Below are 17254 nucleotides of genomic sequence, written 5' to 3'. Positions count from 1 at the left end.
GTATATAAGTATGCCCCCAGGACACTGAAGTCTGACCCTGGCTTGCTCCCTTATGGTGATGTTTATCTCTGCAGTTTGTTTTGTGATCACTCTCTGGACAGTCTCCTGCACAGAGCCAGATTACCTGTTGATTATCTTGGTCACTGCAACAGGTAGCTTCACTGGAAAAGCCACCACTTTCTCTTTTTCAGTGGTGAGCTTGGTATGTTCCTACCTTTGCAGTTGCCCCAAGTGCAAGGATATTTACAATGACCCAGTTTTTAAAGTTGCTGATACACTAATCCCATTGTAGAAAGCTACAAACAACTTTAGTGAAGAATTAAGTTAGGCTCACAGCCGTCATCTTAGCTGGGGCAGATTTTTTAAACAAGGCTGAATAGATAATAGAAGATACAGCCCCTGAACTAGGACTAAAGAAAACAAAATGCCATTTCTACTTATTTATTTATTTTGGTCTGGGGATTGAACCCAGAGGTCCTTTGTTGCTGAGCTACATCCCCGACCTTTTTATTTTTTGAGTCAGGGTATGGCTGAATTACTAGGACCTGGCTAAGTTGCCCATGCTGACCTTGAACTTGCAGTCTTCCCACAAATTGGGATTACAGGTGTGTGCCTCACGTCGGATTCCATGTGTGTGTTTTATGCCTGCCTGGGTTCAAAATCCTCTCTTTCCCTCAGTAGCCTTGTCACTTCTCTCAGCCTCATCTATAAAATGAGGGTGATGATAGTACTAGCTTCATTAGGTGGATTAAGTGAGATAATGCTGATAAACATGGTTGACCTTAGGACTAAGTGAACACTGAAGTGCCAGCTGTCATTATCTACACAAAACACCTGTCCAAGGCCCGCTGCAAGATGGAGAACTCCAGCTCCTAGATGCCTGCCCCAGAGTGAGGGTTGACTTCTTGGGTCTCCCAGGTGCTTCCGGCTCCTATCCTTTCCTTAACAAGGATAGCAAGGTGACCCAGGCCCAAACTGAGAGACCTCAAAACAGGAGGCCCCAGTGGGTATGTGTCAGATTCTCTCCCCCCACCAGGCAGTGCATCTCTGACCTTTGGACATATTAGAGGCTTGGAGAGATTGCTCAGAAACCCCAGAGTGGTGTTGCTCAAAGTGCGTGTTTTGTTAAAAAGACTCATGGGCTCCAGCCCCTCTGACCTGAAGCATTTTGGCCCAACAGCTGAAGTCAGTCTAAGTTCTCCTAAGTGGTCCTCATATTACTCAGGTTTGACTCCTAAAGTATAACAACAAGAAACTAAAGAAGCCCTTGGGACAGGTGAGATACAGGTGAGCGGAACTGCCAACATAGGTCTGAGGAAGGCTGTGCATGGTGGAAGATGGGGGAAGTAACTCCTGTCTGTACCACCCTGCTTCAGTGAGGTTCTAATGCTCTGCAGGGGCCAGCTTTAAATCCCCAGGCAGCACACTTGTTACCATACCAGGCTCCAGCTGGCCTCTAGTCCCAGGAAAACCAGAGCAAGGCTACCTCTCAGGCTTCTTGGACTCAGTTCTCAATAGCTTCTGGGAATGTAAAACTAGAGCCTTCTCTTTGCTCAAAACAGATTCCTAAGGTTGAGGAGGAGTCTCAGGGAAAAAGCTTGCCAGCCTGTACCCTGGTACATTGTGAGTGTCAAAAGAATTTCCTTTGGTGTCTGAGATTTCCCAAGGCAAAGGCTAATAAATAACATCCCTAGATTTCCCTAGGGTAGGGATAAAGAAAAAGTATTTTTTAGCTAATCCCCAAAGGTAGAAAATCAAATGGATAAGCCAGGTCCAACTGCAGGTTCGACTGGAGTGAACACTATAGACAGTGAATTGTGCTTAGGTTCTGGGGGCCCTCCTGGCCACCATCTCAATATGGGGCACACCGGTGAGGAAAGGGCCTGAGGAACTTCAGAGTTAGTGCAGGAGTGGCTGTGCCCAGAGGCCGTGAGCCTGTCTGTCTGGATTGGCCTGTTGATTACCTCTGGGGTGACATTGCCCTGGTTTCCTGAGCCATAACTTGAGGACAATTGTAGCACCAAGTGCGCTTGAGAGACTTAAAGGCTTAAGTATGAAAAGCCCTTAACTCTGCCTGGGACTTAGTAAGTACTCAGTGTTGGCAATTCTTAGTCCTGTTTGCCATCATGAATCCTGGGCTGTGCAGGTTTTATTGAAATACAGAGTGAATAAATGCCATCCTGCTCTGAAGTGATAAGGTCTCAGTATGTTAAAATCTTTAAAAGAAAGGGGAGATATATGTTGGGTGCCAAAGGGCAATGACAAATGTGCTGTGCTTGCTTTCTGAAGGAACTTCAGCAAAACCACAAATCTGTTACCTTTTGAAACAAATGGACTTGGGAAATGATATATACCCTGGCCGGCTGGGTCAGAGCCATTAACCATTAACACTGTGCCTTCCTGCCATCCTTAGGCTGGCTTCAGTTTTGCTTTGTGGTGCCTAGTAGTGTGGGTGCTACACCTGGCGGAGGCTGAGTTATGTAAATCACTTCAGTTCACCAGGTAGCCAAGGGTGGGGACAGTGTTAAGTCCCTGGACTCAAATCTACCTCCCTGAGAAGGTTTAGGGGATATTTATGGTAAGAAGAAGAAAATAAAAAAGGTGGTCTGAGGTGTGGGGCAAGGTAATTGAAGTAAGGAAATGTGAAGTAATTCGTGTCTGCACCTACCTAAGCAAACTTGATGACGCTGCATAGAGACATGTTCAGAAAATGGCGGTGTTAGCAGGACTTTAGGGTGGAGTTTCTGGCCCTCTGACCACAAAAGTTGGCCTGTAGGATAATTTTGCAGGTTCAGGTGAGAGGCTTGGTGGCTTCAACCAGTTTCAGCCAGATCAGGCTTTCTCCTAATCCCTAAAAAAGAGCAGCTTAAAACAATTGTTACCAAGGTGACCACACCTCAGAAGTGTTGTCAAGAGTAAAGCTGGCTGTGGGTTCCCCTCCGGTGTCCTCTGGGTGAATTTCAAAAGAAAGGATGTACTCTTTTTTGGTTAAGATGGCTCAAGCCTCTTACAGAGAGGAGAAACAAATGTTAATTTCCTTATAGGGACTTGTAATGGGGTGAGATGGGGACAGACAAGTCTGCTGACTGGATTCAGGGGCATGTCTTCCCACTGCATCCACATACCCAGCATGACGGGTGTGTCTAGCAGAACACCAAACAGGTGGCCCTGGACAGTCCACAACCAGCCTAGCAGGTCCCCTTCTGTGCCCTGTACTAGGTAGGTGCCAGCTGCCCCAGCAGGCCTGCTGTGACTGCCAGGCCCCAATCAGGATTGTTTTCCTCTGATATTCATCACAGGGGTGGGGCCCTTGTCCACCTACAGCCTTCTCTGGGCAAAAATATCCAGCACAATCTCTACTATTATTTTTTTCCAGTGAATTAAAGGCCAGAGAAAGAAAAAAGAAAATCAAGAAAGCTGTGCCAGAATCTTCCATTTCATGCTGAAAGTAGTGAGGGATTAAGCCTCCTTCAAAGCCAGTGGTGCAGGCCTGTGGGGAAAGGATAGCCTTCGCCCACATGCTGGCTCCTCCGAACCTAGGAACATGGAATGAGCCACGCAAAGTCTGGTTCAATAAATAGCCAAGTGATTGCAGCGCCTCCGTCCACACCCCTGGTCACTCCTCCCTAGCTCATGACACACTCTAGAGTCATTGTCTCTACCTACTGGTGTTATCGACAGCTTGGGGGCCATGGGGGCAGAACTAGGGCTAAAGGACAGTAGCAAGCACTCTTGGGCCAAAAGGCCACAGCAAGGCTGGCCAGTTGAGAAAGGAATGTCACCTCCATAGTGAACACCTGCCACAAGGCTAAAGGGAGACTTTTGGGGAAGAGGGTCTCTGGTTCCAACAACTTGACTATGTTTCCCATCCAAGAAATGAGTCCAGGGCCTCGTGTGGAAGCAGAGCAGTGGTGAGCAGGCCTGTCCAGCTGGCAGCTCCCATAAGGGTCGGGGCTAGTCTGCACTTGCTGTGGCCCCCTAACCCAGGGCCTGGCCTATAGCAGTACTCCACAAATACGCTGATGTGGACTGTGTCCCAAAGGGCATGTTCATTTTTGTGCCCTTGGTGGGTCAGTTCTGCGGTTGTCTCTGGGTGAGTTCAACCCAGAGATGGCCCCAACCACCAAGGAGATTTAGGCAATTTATAAGCCTGGACCCTGCCTTCAAATGCACTTTTCCAGATTCTGGGCTCTAGAGGAGTTTAGAAGGGGACCTCTGAGGTTGGGCACTGTGGCAGGGCCAGGGAAGGGCTAGCTCAGCGCTTCTTGGGCTCTTGGACTCTCTCCTTCCTCTTCCTCATGAGAGCCCAGCTTTGGGTGGGAGGCAGGATGCAGCCATCCAGAGTCTGCTGGCAGCTGTTAGTGAAGGGAAGATGGCTCACATCCCATTCCACCATATTCATGGGCCCCCTTAGGATCAGGCATATGACAGCTTCTTCTCTAGAGATGGAAGGGAGCACAGTGCTCTGGGCATCACCCTCATGGGGTAATGCTTGTAGGGCCCTCGCCTCCACCTTGTGTGATAGGCAGCATGCTCTGGGAGCAGTGCCCCTGCAGCCTTCCCACTCCAGAGAGCTGATCTTTGCGCTCTACTCTGGGTCTTGTAGTCTCCAGCCCACCCTTTGTCACACCAGCCCAGATCATCACAGATACAGAGGTAGCAACAAAGTATCACACTCAAGATCACCAACATTCAGGATAGTGCACTTATTATTATGGAAATAATTTTTAATGTGATCAAAGGTTGAGGGTCTAGCATACTGAACCCAAACGTATGTATTATTGAGTGCCAATTATCCAAGGCAGTATTTCTTGAGAGAAAAAGTAAAAATGAATTTATAATTATTATTAAAAGTTAAGAAAGTGTGTGTCAAAGGCATTCAGGAGCAAATTGAAAGGGCTCCCAATGGCCAAAGCAGGAATAATTGAGCAGCAAAGTTAATGATGTAGTATTGGGATAAAAGTAAAACTACTCAATTTGTAGTTGGTTGAATTCACAGGTGCAAAATCTATAGATACAGAGGGCCAACTGAATAACTGAAGAGAGGGGCTGGGGTTGTGGCTCGGGTAGAGCGCTCCCCTCTCATGTGTGACGTTTATTCCTTAGCACCACATAAAAATAAATAAGTGAAATAAAGGTATTGTGTCCAACTACAACTGAAAAATAAATGTTTTTTTAAAAAAAGAGAATAAACAAATCTCCCGTAGAGAATTCCAAATAATTTATCGACTCTGCCGTCAGGGTGCAGCGCCTAACTCCCCGCTCCTTAAATGTGAGCTATACATAGTAACTTCCTTCCAGAAGTACTCTATGGAAAGGAGTGGAGTAAACTTTGGAGACACCTGACAGATGTTCAAGGTCAGCAGCATTGATGATAAGCCGTGTTGATCTCATATATTCTTGACTTGATGTGGTGAGAACGGCACCTTCCCTCTTCTCTACCTCTAAAACACCAAACCCCATCATGAGAAAACATCACAAATCCCAGGGTAGGGACATTCTGCAAAGTTCCTGATCCATACTCTTCAAAACTGTCAAGGCCATCAAACACAAGGAAGTCACAGCCAAGAAGAGCTTAAGGAGACATGATCACATTTACAACATATCCTAAATGGGATCCTGGGACAGGATAATGACCTTAGGTAAAAACTAAGGGGATTTAAATGAAGTGTGGAATTCAATTAATGTGTCTATGCTGGCTCATTTGTTGTGCAAATGCCCAGGTAAAATGAAGATGTTTACCAAGGAGAAACTGGTGGATGGGTATATGGGAACTTCTTATGCTATTTTTATGTCAGTCTAAAACTAAACTAAAAAGTTATTTGGGGGCTTGGGGGTGTAGCTCAGTGGTAGAGCTCTTGCCTAGCATGTGAGTAATCTGGCTTTGATCCCCAGCCCTGCGCAAAGGAAAAAAAAATAGTTTATTTTTTTATGATTGCACTTTTTTTGTATATATGGTGCTGGGGATTGAACCTAGGGCCTCATGTATGCCAGGTAAGCACTCTACCACTGAGCTATAACCCAGGAGTACTCTACCATTGAGCTCTACCTATAGGCCTTTTTTATATTTCATTTTGAGACAGGGTCTTGCTAAGTTCAAGACTGGCCTTGAACTTGTAATCCTCCTGCCTCAGCTTCCTGAACCTCTGGGATTATAGGCATATGCCATTATACCCGGCTCCATTTTTAAAAATGCATCATTCTTATTATTTTGTAAGAGCTGTGATTCTTCAGGGGGAAGACAAGAGCAAGGGAAAGTTTCTATTAAGCTGGGCTAGTGACTGTCCTTGCCCTGCCAGGCCATGTTCTTGGGTGTGCCAGAGAAGCAGGAGGGAGGAACATCAGGCCACCTGGCCCCACTTTTTCTGAACCTCCTGCTCTGCTGGTGAAAAGCTGCAGCAAAGCTGGTTATTGCAGGGCAGTGAAGAGGATGTCTAGGAGACAGTTCGACATGCCGGGGCCAGGTTGGAGAAGGCTGGCTGTCAAGGGGTCAGCCCCCAGGAGAGACTGACTCACTACAGCCTCACTGTGAGTCACACATCATAATCTGCATTGGGGTGCCATGCACTTGGTACAGAGAATGTCACTGTATGCCACCGACTAGACAGTACGGAACCTGTTAGAAGGGATGAAATCAGTCTACCCCTGCTCTTTGCCATCACCATTCCCATCCTGGTGAAAAATGGAGGCCAGCGCTCAGAGCCTGAGTTACCCAGCCCTGGAGGGAACCAAGCATGTTGACTCCTGCCCGGGTGCCCAACAACCCTCTTTACCCCTTTAGAGGCTGGGTGGTGCAGAGCATGACTTTGGGGAAGCAGATCTGGGCCCAGGTACAGACGCTACTTGATGGCATGGGGACCCCGGTGATTCACGTAGTTCTCCAACCTGTTTCTCCAGTTGTAAAATGTGGGTCAAACACCTGCCTCACCCACCTTCTGAGCATGAGTCAAGGATCAAATGAGTGGCAGCAGGCCAAGTGGCATTCTTAGGTGTTATTTTTGGGGAGGTGTGTTCAGGGTGCTCCACGTTTTTTCAGGTAACAGGTAATGATCTTCATGGCCTTGGGGCTAATGTGAGGTGAAGATTGTATATATGAGGTGCTTTCAGTTGCAAGTACAGGTGTGCCTCAACTTATGGTAGGGTTACATCCCCATAAACCCATCGTAAGTTGAAAAATATTAAGTGGAAGATACATTTACTACACCTGAACTTTCACATATTGCTTTTGTGCATATTGTGAAGTTGGAAAATTGTAAGTTGAGAACCAACTGTAATAGTAAATCCAACTCAAATTGTCTCACGGAGGGCTGGGGATGTGGCTCAAGCGGTAGCGCGCTTGCCTGGCATGCGTGCGGCCCGGGTTCGATCCTCAGCACCACATACAAACAAAGATGTTGTGTCCGCCGAAAACTAAAAAATAAATATTAAAATTCTCTCTCTCTCTCTCTCTTTAAAAAAAAAAAGAAAAAAAATTATTCATTAAATTGTCTCACGGAACTGAACATCCAGAGGCAGGTGGGGTTGTGGGATCAGTCTCATGGACATCTGTATGGCTTCTTTTAGGTAGGAAAATGGTTATAGGAATCTCAGGCCACACATTCTAACATCCCTTCTGGAAGAGGACAGCTTTTCCCCTGTCATCAGATGTCTAGGACCTCTCTTTCTTTGGACTATTTTAGGTCACGACCTTGGCTGTGAACCAGTCACTGAGGCTAGGACAAACCGTACTGGCTGGCTCACCCCCGAGTTACTACCAAACCTGAACAAATTACTGAAGCAAAGGAACAGATGAAAATGATTGGCTTAGGGGAGGATGCCAACAATGTCAGGTTTCTGTCACAGTAATAATCCACTGTGGTAGAGAGCGATGGTGATTTGCTTCTCCAGCATCCATTTCCCCTTCAGTTACATCCCTATTTGCATCTGAGGCTTCATTGCTTTCTCTTTCTTCAGACTGTGTGTTTCTAATGATGCCGCATTCCCCCTGGTGTAGGCCCATTAGTGCATTATATTCTGGTCACTGGATTGCTTCTCAGAAAGGCCCTTGGTTTGCTCTAAGCCAGGGAAACTCAGTTGTCCCCACTGGGAAGGAAGGCTGGGGATGGTCTGCTGAACTGGATGCCAGAAGAGTGTAAGGTCTAGAGCCATTGCTGCTGCTCTCTAAAACACCACAAGGAGAGAGCCCAAGGCTGGAGCTTATGTGGAGACCTCCAGGGAAGGGCGGAAACTTCCTAAGTCTCCCCGACTGCCAGCCTCACTCAAGGACCTTCAATTTCGGAGTCAACACATTTCCTCTGCTGTAAACCAGTTGGGCCTGGTTTTCTGTCAGTTCCAATGGTGACTTAAATCACATTATTCTCCTTCCTCATCCAAGGCAAGAAATGCCACTGAGCAGTGTTTATGGGTGACCAGAATGTTTGGCCCAAGCTTTACCTACCAAGTACATTTGTCATTTGGCTCTAATTTTACACAGAAAGAATCCCAGCCATGCTGAGTGACTGTGGCTGAGATTTAGTCTTACAGCCCTTGAGCTCAACCTAGCCACCACCTGTTTTCATAAATGCAGTCTGACTGGAACATAGTCACACTTGTATGGCTTTGTTCAGTGGCACAATGGCAGAGTAGAGAAGATCTAACAGACTATCACCAGAGGGGGTCTGAGGCGGTCCCAGAGAAGGGGACCTCAACTCAGGACAATGAGGTCATTGACAAACATCATAAAAAAGACTCTTAAGATGTGTCAAAAGAACAAATAAAAGATTTATTCAGGGAAGCAAGGAACATAGACTTGAAGGGAGAGAGTGTGGACTACCTCAAGACTGAGATGCATTTGGGGGGTCTCGGGTTCTTTTAAAGGAAACTTGATGCACACCTATAATCCCAGCAACTCAGGAGGCTGAGGCAAAAGATTCCCAAGTTCAAGAACAGCCTGAGCAACTTAGCAAGACCCTGTCTCAGAGTAAAATTAGAAAGGGCTGGGGATGTGGCTCAGTGGTAGAGCACCCCTGGGTTTGATCCCCAGTATCACAATAAAGGAAAGAGAATCTAGTTTAAGAAGAAAAGGTATGAGAAACTTCAGCACAAGGCCTTCAGGCTCAAATTACAGTCTCCTTTTTCTTCCCTTTTCCCTTTACTACTTGTCTTGCTTTCATCTCAAGACCACGTGGCCCACAAAGGCTAAAATTGCAGTATCACCTGGCTCTTTACCAAAAATAGTTTGTCACCCCAGGGGGAGATGGTAGAAGAATAAATTATTGGCAAAGTACTCCCCCTGCCCCGTCACAAATCCCTGGGTCCCCACATGGCAGCTGCACAGGCAGACAGCCTCCATCACAGGCCTGTGTGTCCCACTAACAGTAGGCCTTGCTGTCAGCTTTGGGGAAGCAAATAGTCACACAACCAAACCTACCCCAGAATGGGCTAAATGAGAGACGGCCTTATGGGATGCGGTGAATGTGGTGCCTGTTTTTTCCTAGGCCTGTAGACATAAGCGCGTCCATTTCCCACCTGGAGCCTTTACCCCTTACCTTTTATATATATATGTTTATTTTTTAGTTTTAGGTGGACACAATATCTTTATTTTATTTTTATGTGGTGCTGAGAATTGAACCCAGTGCCTCACTCATGCTTAGGTGAGCGCGCTACTACTTGAGCCACATCCCCAGCCCCTACCCCTTACTCTTTACTGGATGCTGAAGTTTCTAGTGAGCTCCTGCTACCTATCCCACAACCTAAGGAGGCGGGGCCAACATAAACATGGTAGGAGTAAAAGACAAGTCTTCAGTTTTCATAATGGAATATCACATCATTATCTATGTCTGACATCCAAGATCAATGGATTCCAGCTCTAGCCATGACCTCATTCATTGCAGTGATGCAGATTGGACCCAGGACCTTATGCACACTATGCAAGGGCTCTATCACAGTTTCACTCCAGCCACCTCCATTTTTCATTCCTGGCTATCAAGCTAATGCCATAAGTGTAATACATATGGTTAATATCAGTGAAATAGCCTAAGAAGCATGTAATCACCCTCTGAAGATTTTCAAAACTTCATGGTTTTTGCTAAGTTAAATCACCATGGAACAGCCCAGCAAGATCTGGGGCTAGCCCTTCCTGGAAGGCCTGTTGTGGCACTGTTCATTAACTGTGTGTTATGGCCTCTGCTTTTGTATGTCTTCCTGAGAAGGGGCTTCATAGGATCACTGCAAAATTGTCCACAAAACTGCTATGGAAAGGATGATCCTTGGGTTCTCGGTGTGTCCTAATTAAGAGTCTACATGATAAATATTTATGTTTTAGTCAGCTTTTTCTCTGTTGTGACTAAAAGACCAGAACAATTGTAGAGGAGGAAAGTTTATTTGAGGACTCACAGTTTCAGAGGTCTCAGTCCATAGACAGCTGGGCTTGAGGAAGAGTGTGTGGAGGGAAGCAGCTCAGGTAATGACCAGGAAACAGACACCACTTGCTAGATACAAAATATATACCCCAAAGGCTCGCTGCCAATGACCCACCTCCAGCCACACCCTACCCACCTCCAGCCAGCACTCAGTTAATCCCATCATAGGAACGATTCGCTGATTGTATTAAGGTTTCGGTGGCCAGGTCATTTCTCCTCTAACCCCTCTTGCACTGTCGCATACATGAGCTTTTGGGAGACACCTCACATCCAGACCACAACAGCCTCATAGGATCTATCACTGGGAAAAAGATGGTCTCTCCCAGCAGATGGTGTGTTTGCTTTTGTTGATGGCAACTCTAGTGACCTTCTCCAGTCTTATTTGCCTTAACCCCAAGGAGCTCTGGTTAAATAAAGCTCAGTTCCAAAAGTCATTTTATCCCTAATCCTCTGGGTTCCTGGACCAGTGTGACACCTTCTCCTACAGTTTCTGGTCACTAACTCCCTCATGGCATGGCAATTTGGTAACTTGCCATGGGCTTTATGGCACCCCTGGTGGTGGAGGAGTTCAGAAGCCAACATGGCTATTCTGTGCTTCTAAGGACTCAAAGACAAGAATAGGCTCCATCTTAAGAAACCTAAGAGCAGCCGACTAAGGACTGCTAGGAAGGAAGGTAGGATTTTGAAGTGAAAGCTACCCCTAAAGAAACTTGCTTCTTGGTTAATTCCATGATTGGGGTTGGCACTTTTCTGGCTCAAGGCATCTATAGTCCTTTCTGGAAGCAGCTTTGGGAGCCTTGCATGGCTACCAGGTTGGTGCTGGGGCTCACATTAGCCCGAAGATATTAAAAAGAAAGGAGACCCAGACCCCTGACCAGTGACTCGAAACTGGGCCTAAATCTGTGCAGTTTTCCTGGGATCTGGGATGAACTAGAAAAGTCATGAGATAAAAAATCCAACTTTCAGTAGACGAGACTCACCCTGGTGATGGAGAAAGGTGGGGAGGCCCTGAGATCCCATGGGTGAAGGCAGGGCAGCTAAGTCTCCTTGTGAAAAGAAGAGCAGAGAATGAGGGATAGAACAAGGGAGAGCTGCAATCTTTCAGGTTGATTTTGTGTTGTCCCCCTTCACGGAGCTCTTGGCTAGAATCTAACCAGTGGCTTGCAACTCAGAAACGTCATGAAGAAAGGACAGTTTAGGAAAGTTGCTACCATCATTTTAACTCAGGGGAGTTCATGCTGGCTTTCTGTTTCCAAGAGGATCTGGCAGGATTCTCAGCTCCTAGGGCACTCTAGGTGGGAATGAGGGGGAAGTTGGGGCCTTTGGATACAGAGACCTGTGGTATTTTTGTATTTATTGATGGAGAAAATATATATGCATGAGGGGTAGCCCACCTTGAATGCTGTTAGTGTCCTCTACTAGAGATCCACAGGATACTCCTGAGGATTTATCTCTAGGACCTGCCCAGAAGGCTGAGTAAAGAAGCCCTTCAGAAAAGGGACTCTCATGGAAATGTCAGTGTAGACTCCAAGAGTACTTGGCCCTCTCTTCTCTCCCTGGCTGGACTTTACCTACCCTCTGGGCCAGCTCCTGGTATAAAGCATGCTCAGGCTGAAGCAGCCCCTTCGGTCTTAACAAAACCAATCATTACTATAGTTAATCTCACAATACCCTGAGGGTTCTGAGGTACAGAGTGACATGCTTGTTATAGTAATGCCTAAGGATGCATTTTAATATGTTGTTTTGGAGGCCAAACCTTTGTTAGCAGGGCTAAAGTAACACAGGGAGCAGAAATTACACCCCAGAATGCAGACCTGGGTTGTGCAAGGGGCAGGCCACAGAGTATCGGCTTTCTTAGACTTGCTTGGGAGAGAATTTTCTCCAGATGAGGGAAAGGCAGGTGACCACAGGATTCCAACCTGTCCTTGTGCCAACCCCTTTCTCTGGCCAGGACATTCACCCACCTAGGGAAAGCCAGCATAACTCCCCTGAGTTAAAAATGATGGTAGCAACTTTCCTAAACTGTCCTTTCTACCAATGCAGAATGCCCCCTCTGGGGCTCCGTAGCACAGTCCCTGCTCATAGTCAGATTAGGACAGACAGGCAGAGACCAAAGTAAACTGAACTGCCCAGAGAGCTTATAAAGCAGTCGTACTCCTTGTTGGAGCCCCTGCTTCCTCCACCAGAGGTGGCGGCGTGTGAGAGCAGAACTCAGCTCCTACTCATTTTTAACTGCCGACACAAATGGTCTGGGATCTTGCTCAGGAAGAATGTGGCACTCACATGAGCAACCTTCATTACTTCCTATCGGACATTCTGAAGAAATTTTCTTGGCACAGATCACAAGTAAGAGACATCATAGAAAATGTTATTTTTATTATTTCAAGAGGATAATATGTAGCCCAATACACCAAAGCAATAGGGAAGGGAATTAGAGGCAGCAAATGGCAGTTTTTGAGAAGAGCCTCATGTTGCATCTCCACGCTCCTGTCTGCCTGCCGCCCACAGTGCCCAGTGAAGGCTGAGGCTGGGACAGTGGTGCGGAGCTTGCTGTGACCATAGCAGTGGACGGATGACCAGACTTAGCGCCCCACTGACCATAAAGGGCTTGATGCAGAAGGCACCAGAGCACTGTGGGCCAACACCCAGAGAGCCCTACCCTGCCACTTGCCATTCACACAGCTCCTGCCTAGCAGCGGCCGGCTGTCTAGCACTTAGTTTTATCTCTGTGAGCCTCTAGTGGGCAGGACGGGAATGAATCCTGAGTCATAAATTAAGGTGAAAGACTTAGTAGTGTTAATACTCTGGGTGAGAATAGACAACACTGTCTTGGAAGAGGGTGGGCTGGGAGTCTGGTGGGAGAAAGATGGAAACATAGAGCGGCCCCAAGCTGTGGGCACTGCCCTGGGGACCGTAGGGGGTTTTCACCGTACATGATGGGGAAGGGGCAGGGGCTGGGTACTGGGGCCTGCTTCCTCTGAGGCAGAACTGAACTAGAGGTTCATTTTCTACTCATAATTGGTTTTCCGGGTCTAAGACACCACACCTGGGGCTGAAGCAAGTCTTGCCTGTGCACCAAGCGCAGCCTTGGAGAGATGTGTGGCGGCTCAGTTGGCCAGGGTTGAGGGGGACGGACTCTCAATTTAAGGAGACCCTTCTCCCCCTGCTCCTGGTTCTTGTCCCTTGCAAATAACCAGGTGGGAAATGAGAAGCAGAAGCACCTCCTGTTGCAGCCCCGCCATTGTCTTTTCCCATGAACTCATTTTGGTGGGACCCAAAGCCCCACCTTGGTATGGAGCAGACTGATTCCATCATGGAAGGGTGCCCCATCTGGTGATTTGATGGTGGAGTGCAGGTGGGAGGCGCAGCAGTGGCTGTGGATGTGGGGACACCCATAGACACCATTCATTTTGATGTGGCCCTCCAGGCTGGCGGGCTGGTGGGGAGGGGCTGCATCTTCCCAGCACGCACTGTTCCCCAACCTCACTGCAACGGCTGACAGATTTTTGGTTTGACAGGTGTGAAGAGAATTTTAAAAACCATGCCACTAGGTACCTCCAAACCTAGCCATTGTGTACTTCAAACCAGGAGCGGTTGGTTTTGTTTTGACAAGAAAAGACAAAGAGAACCACAGCTCCATGGTGCTCACTGCTGTGTAGCAGGGAATCGGCCATGTATCGAATGTATCAACCTCGTCTGACCAGGGAGGTGGGTGAGCACAGAGCGTCCGGGACCCAGATCCTCTAATCAGTTGCAGGCTCTGCTGTTGCCTCACCCTCAGGTTCCTCAAAGCCTGGAACTGGCTTCTGCAGAAAGTACGTGGTGGCCTGGATCACCTTGTCTGGTCCAATGTTGTAGACAGGGTGAGTGGGCTGCTGCAAAGAGAACAGATGCCAACTCGTCACTCTGGCGATCCTTGGAAACATGCCCATCCTTTGCCCCCTGAAATGGACTACTAAGAATTTAAGGAATCATCAGAGACCACAGAAAGATCTCTCTCTAGGCCCAAAGGTTCAAAAACAGGGTATTTACTACTAAAAACTCGTTATAGAACATGAAGACATAGGAAAATGTTAAGCAGCCTATTTTTTTTTTTTTCTTTTTTGCAGCACTGGGGACTGAACCAGGGCTTTCATGCTAGGTAAGCACTCTACCACTAAGCTACATTCCCAGGCCTTTTAATTTTTTGAGACAGGGTCTAACTAGGTTGCTGAGGCTGATTTCAAACTTATGATCCTCCTGCCTTGGCCTCCTGAGAAGCTGGGATTTTAGATGTGTGCCACTGTGCCCAGCATATACAGCCATTGAACTACATCCTTTCAGATATTTAATGATATAGACAAATACTTACACAGGTTGAACATCTCTTATATGAATGTATGGTACCAGAGTGTTTCATATTTTAGAGTTTTTAGATTTTGGAATAATCACATAGACTTTAGCAGTTCAGCATTGCTAACCAAAGAGCCCAAAATACAAGTTTTTCTGTTGTTGTGGGGTTGGGGTGGAAACAGGACCCAAGGCCTTGCACATGCTAAGCACAGGATCTACCACTGAGCTACATCTTCAGCCCCATGCTGACATGACACTCAAAAAGTTTCAGATTTTGGGGCAGTTTGCATTTTTTTTTTTTTTTTAGTTGCAGATGAACACAATACCTTTATTTATTTATTTCTATGTGGTGCTGAGGATCGAACCCAGTGCCTCACACGTGCTAGGCAAGCGCTCTACCACTGAGCCACAGCTCCATCCCACATTTTACATTTTGAATGTTCAGATTAGGGGTGCTTAATTTTAAAGATGTTTAAGTGAGAAAAACAGTAGGTACACACTATCTAAAACTTCCTTTTTAAAATTTGTTTACAGATACATATGAATAAAGACAAAAATTGAAAATACACCAAAACGGTTTTTGCAGTACTAGGGCAAATTGAATCCAAGGTCTTTCACATACTAGGCAAGCACTCAACCACTAAGCTATATCCCCAGCCTGTTTGTTTTGAGACAGGGACTAAGCTGCCCACGCTGGCCTCAAACTCGCCATCTTCCTACTTCAGCCTCCCGAGCCGCTGGGATTATAGGCATGTGCCACCACTAGCTGATTGTTTTTAATTGTTTTATTTATACTTATATATATATTCCAATTATTAAAACAATGAACATTTATAATCACTTGATTACATTTACATTTATAATCAAGGAAAAGGACCACAAATGTATTATGTAGTAAGGGGGTCAGATCATATTTAAATTGATTTACATTGTTCCACTCTATCAACAGAAATCCAAAGGAACTTCAATTTTGAGACAGAATTCTGGGACAATATTCAGGAATGTCCCACACTGGAAGAATAAAGAAGGGGACATAAGGGCAGCAAAAATTTAAAACTTTTTAAGTTGTACATGGACCCAATACCTTTATTTATTTTTATGTTGTGCTGAGGATTGAACCCAGTACCTCACACGTGCTAGGCAAGTATCCGACTACTGAGCTACAAACCCAGCCCTAAAACTTTTAAATATAATACTATGAGCAATTTCACACCAAAACATAAAAATTCAGATAAACTGATCAATTTAAAAAAATTTTTTTTTGATATGCCTAGGACCTTGCTAAATTTCGGAGGCTGTCCTTGAACTTGTGATTCTCCTGTCTCAGTCTCCCACTCTGCTGGGATTACAGGTATGCACCATTATACCTGGCTGAATAATTTTTTTGAAGACAGTATCTCACTAAATCGACCAAGTTGACTTCAAACTCAGGATCTTCCTACCTCATCTTCCCAAGAGGCTAGTATTACAGGCATGTGCCATCACAACAAAAGAAAGTTAATTAAAAAAAATTTTTTTTTCAGTGCTGGGGTAGAAACCAAGGCTTTGCTTGCACATGCTAGGCAAGCAACTGTACCATCACATTATGTCCCAGCCTGGGACTGAATTTTTTTTTTTTTTTAACCAAGAATTGAACTCAGGGGTGCTTAACCACTGAGCCACATCCCTAGCCCTTTTTTGCATTTTATTTAGAGACAAGGTCTTGCTGAGTTGCTTAGGGCCTTGCTAAATTGCTGAGGCTGGCGTTGAACTCACAATCCTCCTGCCTCAGCCTCCTGAGTTGCTGGGATTCCAGGTGTGCACCACCTAGACCAGCAGGGCTGATTTGTTTTGAGGGAAGCAGACAAACTTGAATTGAACAAATACATGGCAAACTGTGGTCAGTGCCACAAGGGAACGAAGGGGGCGCTACAGCAGCACATCTTGGGTAATGTCATTCTTTGAATCAGAGTTGGAATCTAAGCTGAGACCTCTGAGAGAGGCAGCCATACACTGGGGGTCATGCCCTGCTGATACTACAGGTCAATTTAGATTCACAGGCTGCATTGGTACCAAGTAACTGTGCCTTCCTAGAGAGGGCACTGATGGTAGGTGGTGATCTGGATCCTCAACTCTGGAATAAAGGCACAAAAGCTGTCACAGATCAGACTACCACTGGAACTCGGGTGTACCTAGAGGTGCAATTCCTCCAAGGTCACAACCTCACTGGTGGACTGCAATGTAAGGAGGGAGGGGACTGCAAGCTCCCAAGCCTGTCCTCACAGGGAACAAACCCAATTCTGCAGGAGTTGCTCTGAAGTCCCCTGTCCTGGGAACTCTGTGGAGAAGGGTGTTAAGCATCCCATCCTGACTTACCAGCACATTTTCAGGCACACCCAGGACCACATCGTGCAACATGGCTCCGCTACCAAAGTGCTGGGCAATGGATAAGCCACTCAAGCAGTAGCAGGTGTGGTAGAAGTCACGGGACCTGCAAGGACAGGCAGCACTGAGTGGTCACTCCTCTGTGGAAGATAACCACG

The 17254-nt window shown here is 46.5% G+C and overlaps 1 protein-coding gene across 1 annotated transcript in view; it reads right to left on the bottom strand.

The window, feature by feature from the left end:
- Positions 1-12756: 12756 nt before the first annotated feature.
- The window catches only part of Fntb (farnesyltransferase, CAAX box, beta), a 75021-nt gene continuing 70523 nt past the window's right edge, over positions 12757-17254 (bottom strand). The window contains exons 11-12 of the mRNA XM_015490224.2: positions 17088-17202; positions 12757-14275 (exon numbers count right to left, since the gene is read on the bottom strand). Of these exons, the coding sequence (XP_015345710.1) occupies positions 14144-14275; positions 17088-17202 (247 nt within the window). The 3' untranslated portion in view covers positions 12757-14143. The remainder of the gene's footprint in view (positions 14276-17087; positions 17203-17254) is intronic.

This window comes from Marmota marmota, unplaced genomic scaffold (genome assembly GCF_001458135.2).
Source record: "Marmota marmota marmota unplaced genomic scaffold, marMar, whole genome shotgun sequence".
Taxonomy (NCBI): Eukaryota; Metazoa; Chordata; class Mammalia; order Rodentia; family Sciuridae; genus Marmota; species Marmota marmota.
This window is presented reverse-complemented; position numbering and strand designations above follow the sequence as displayed.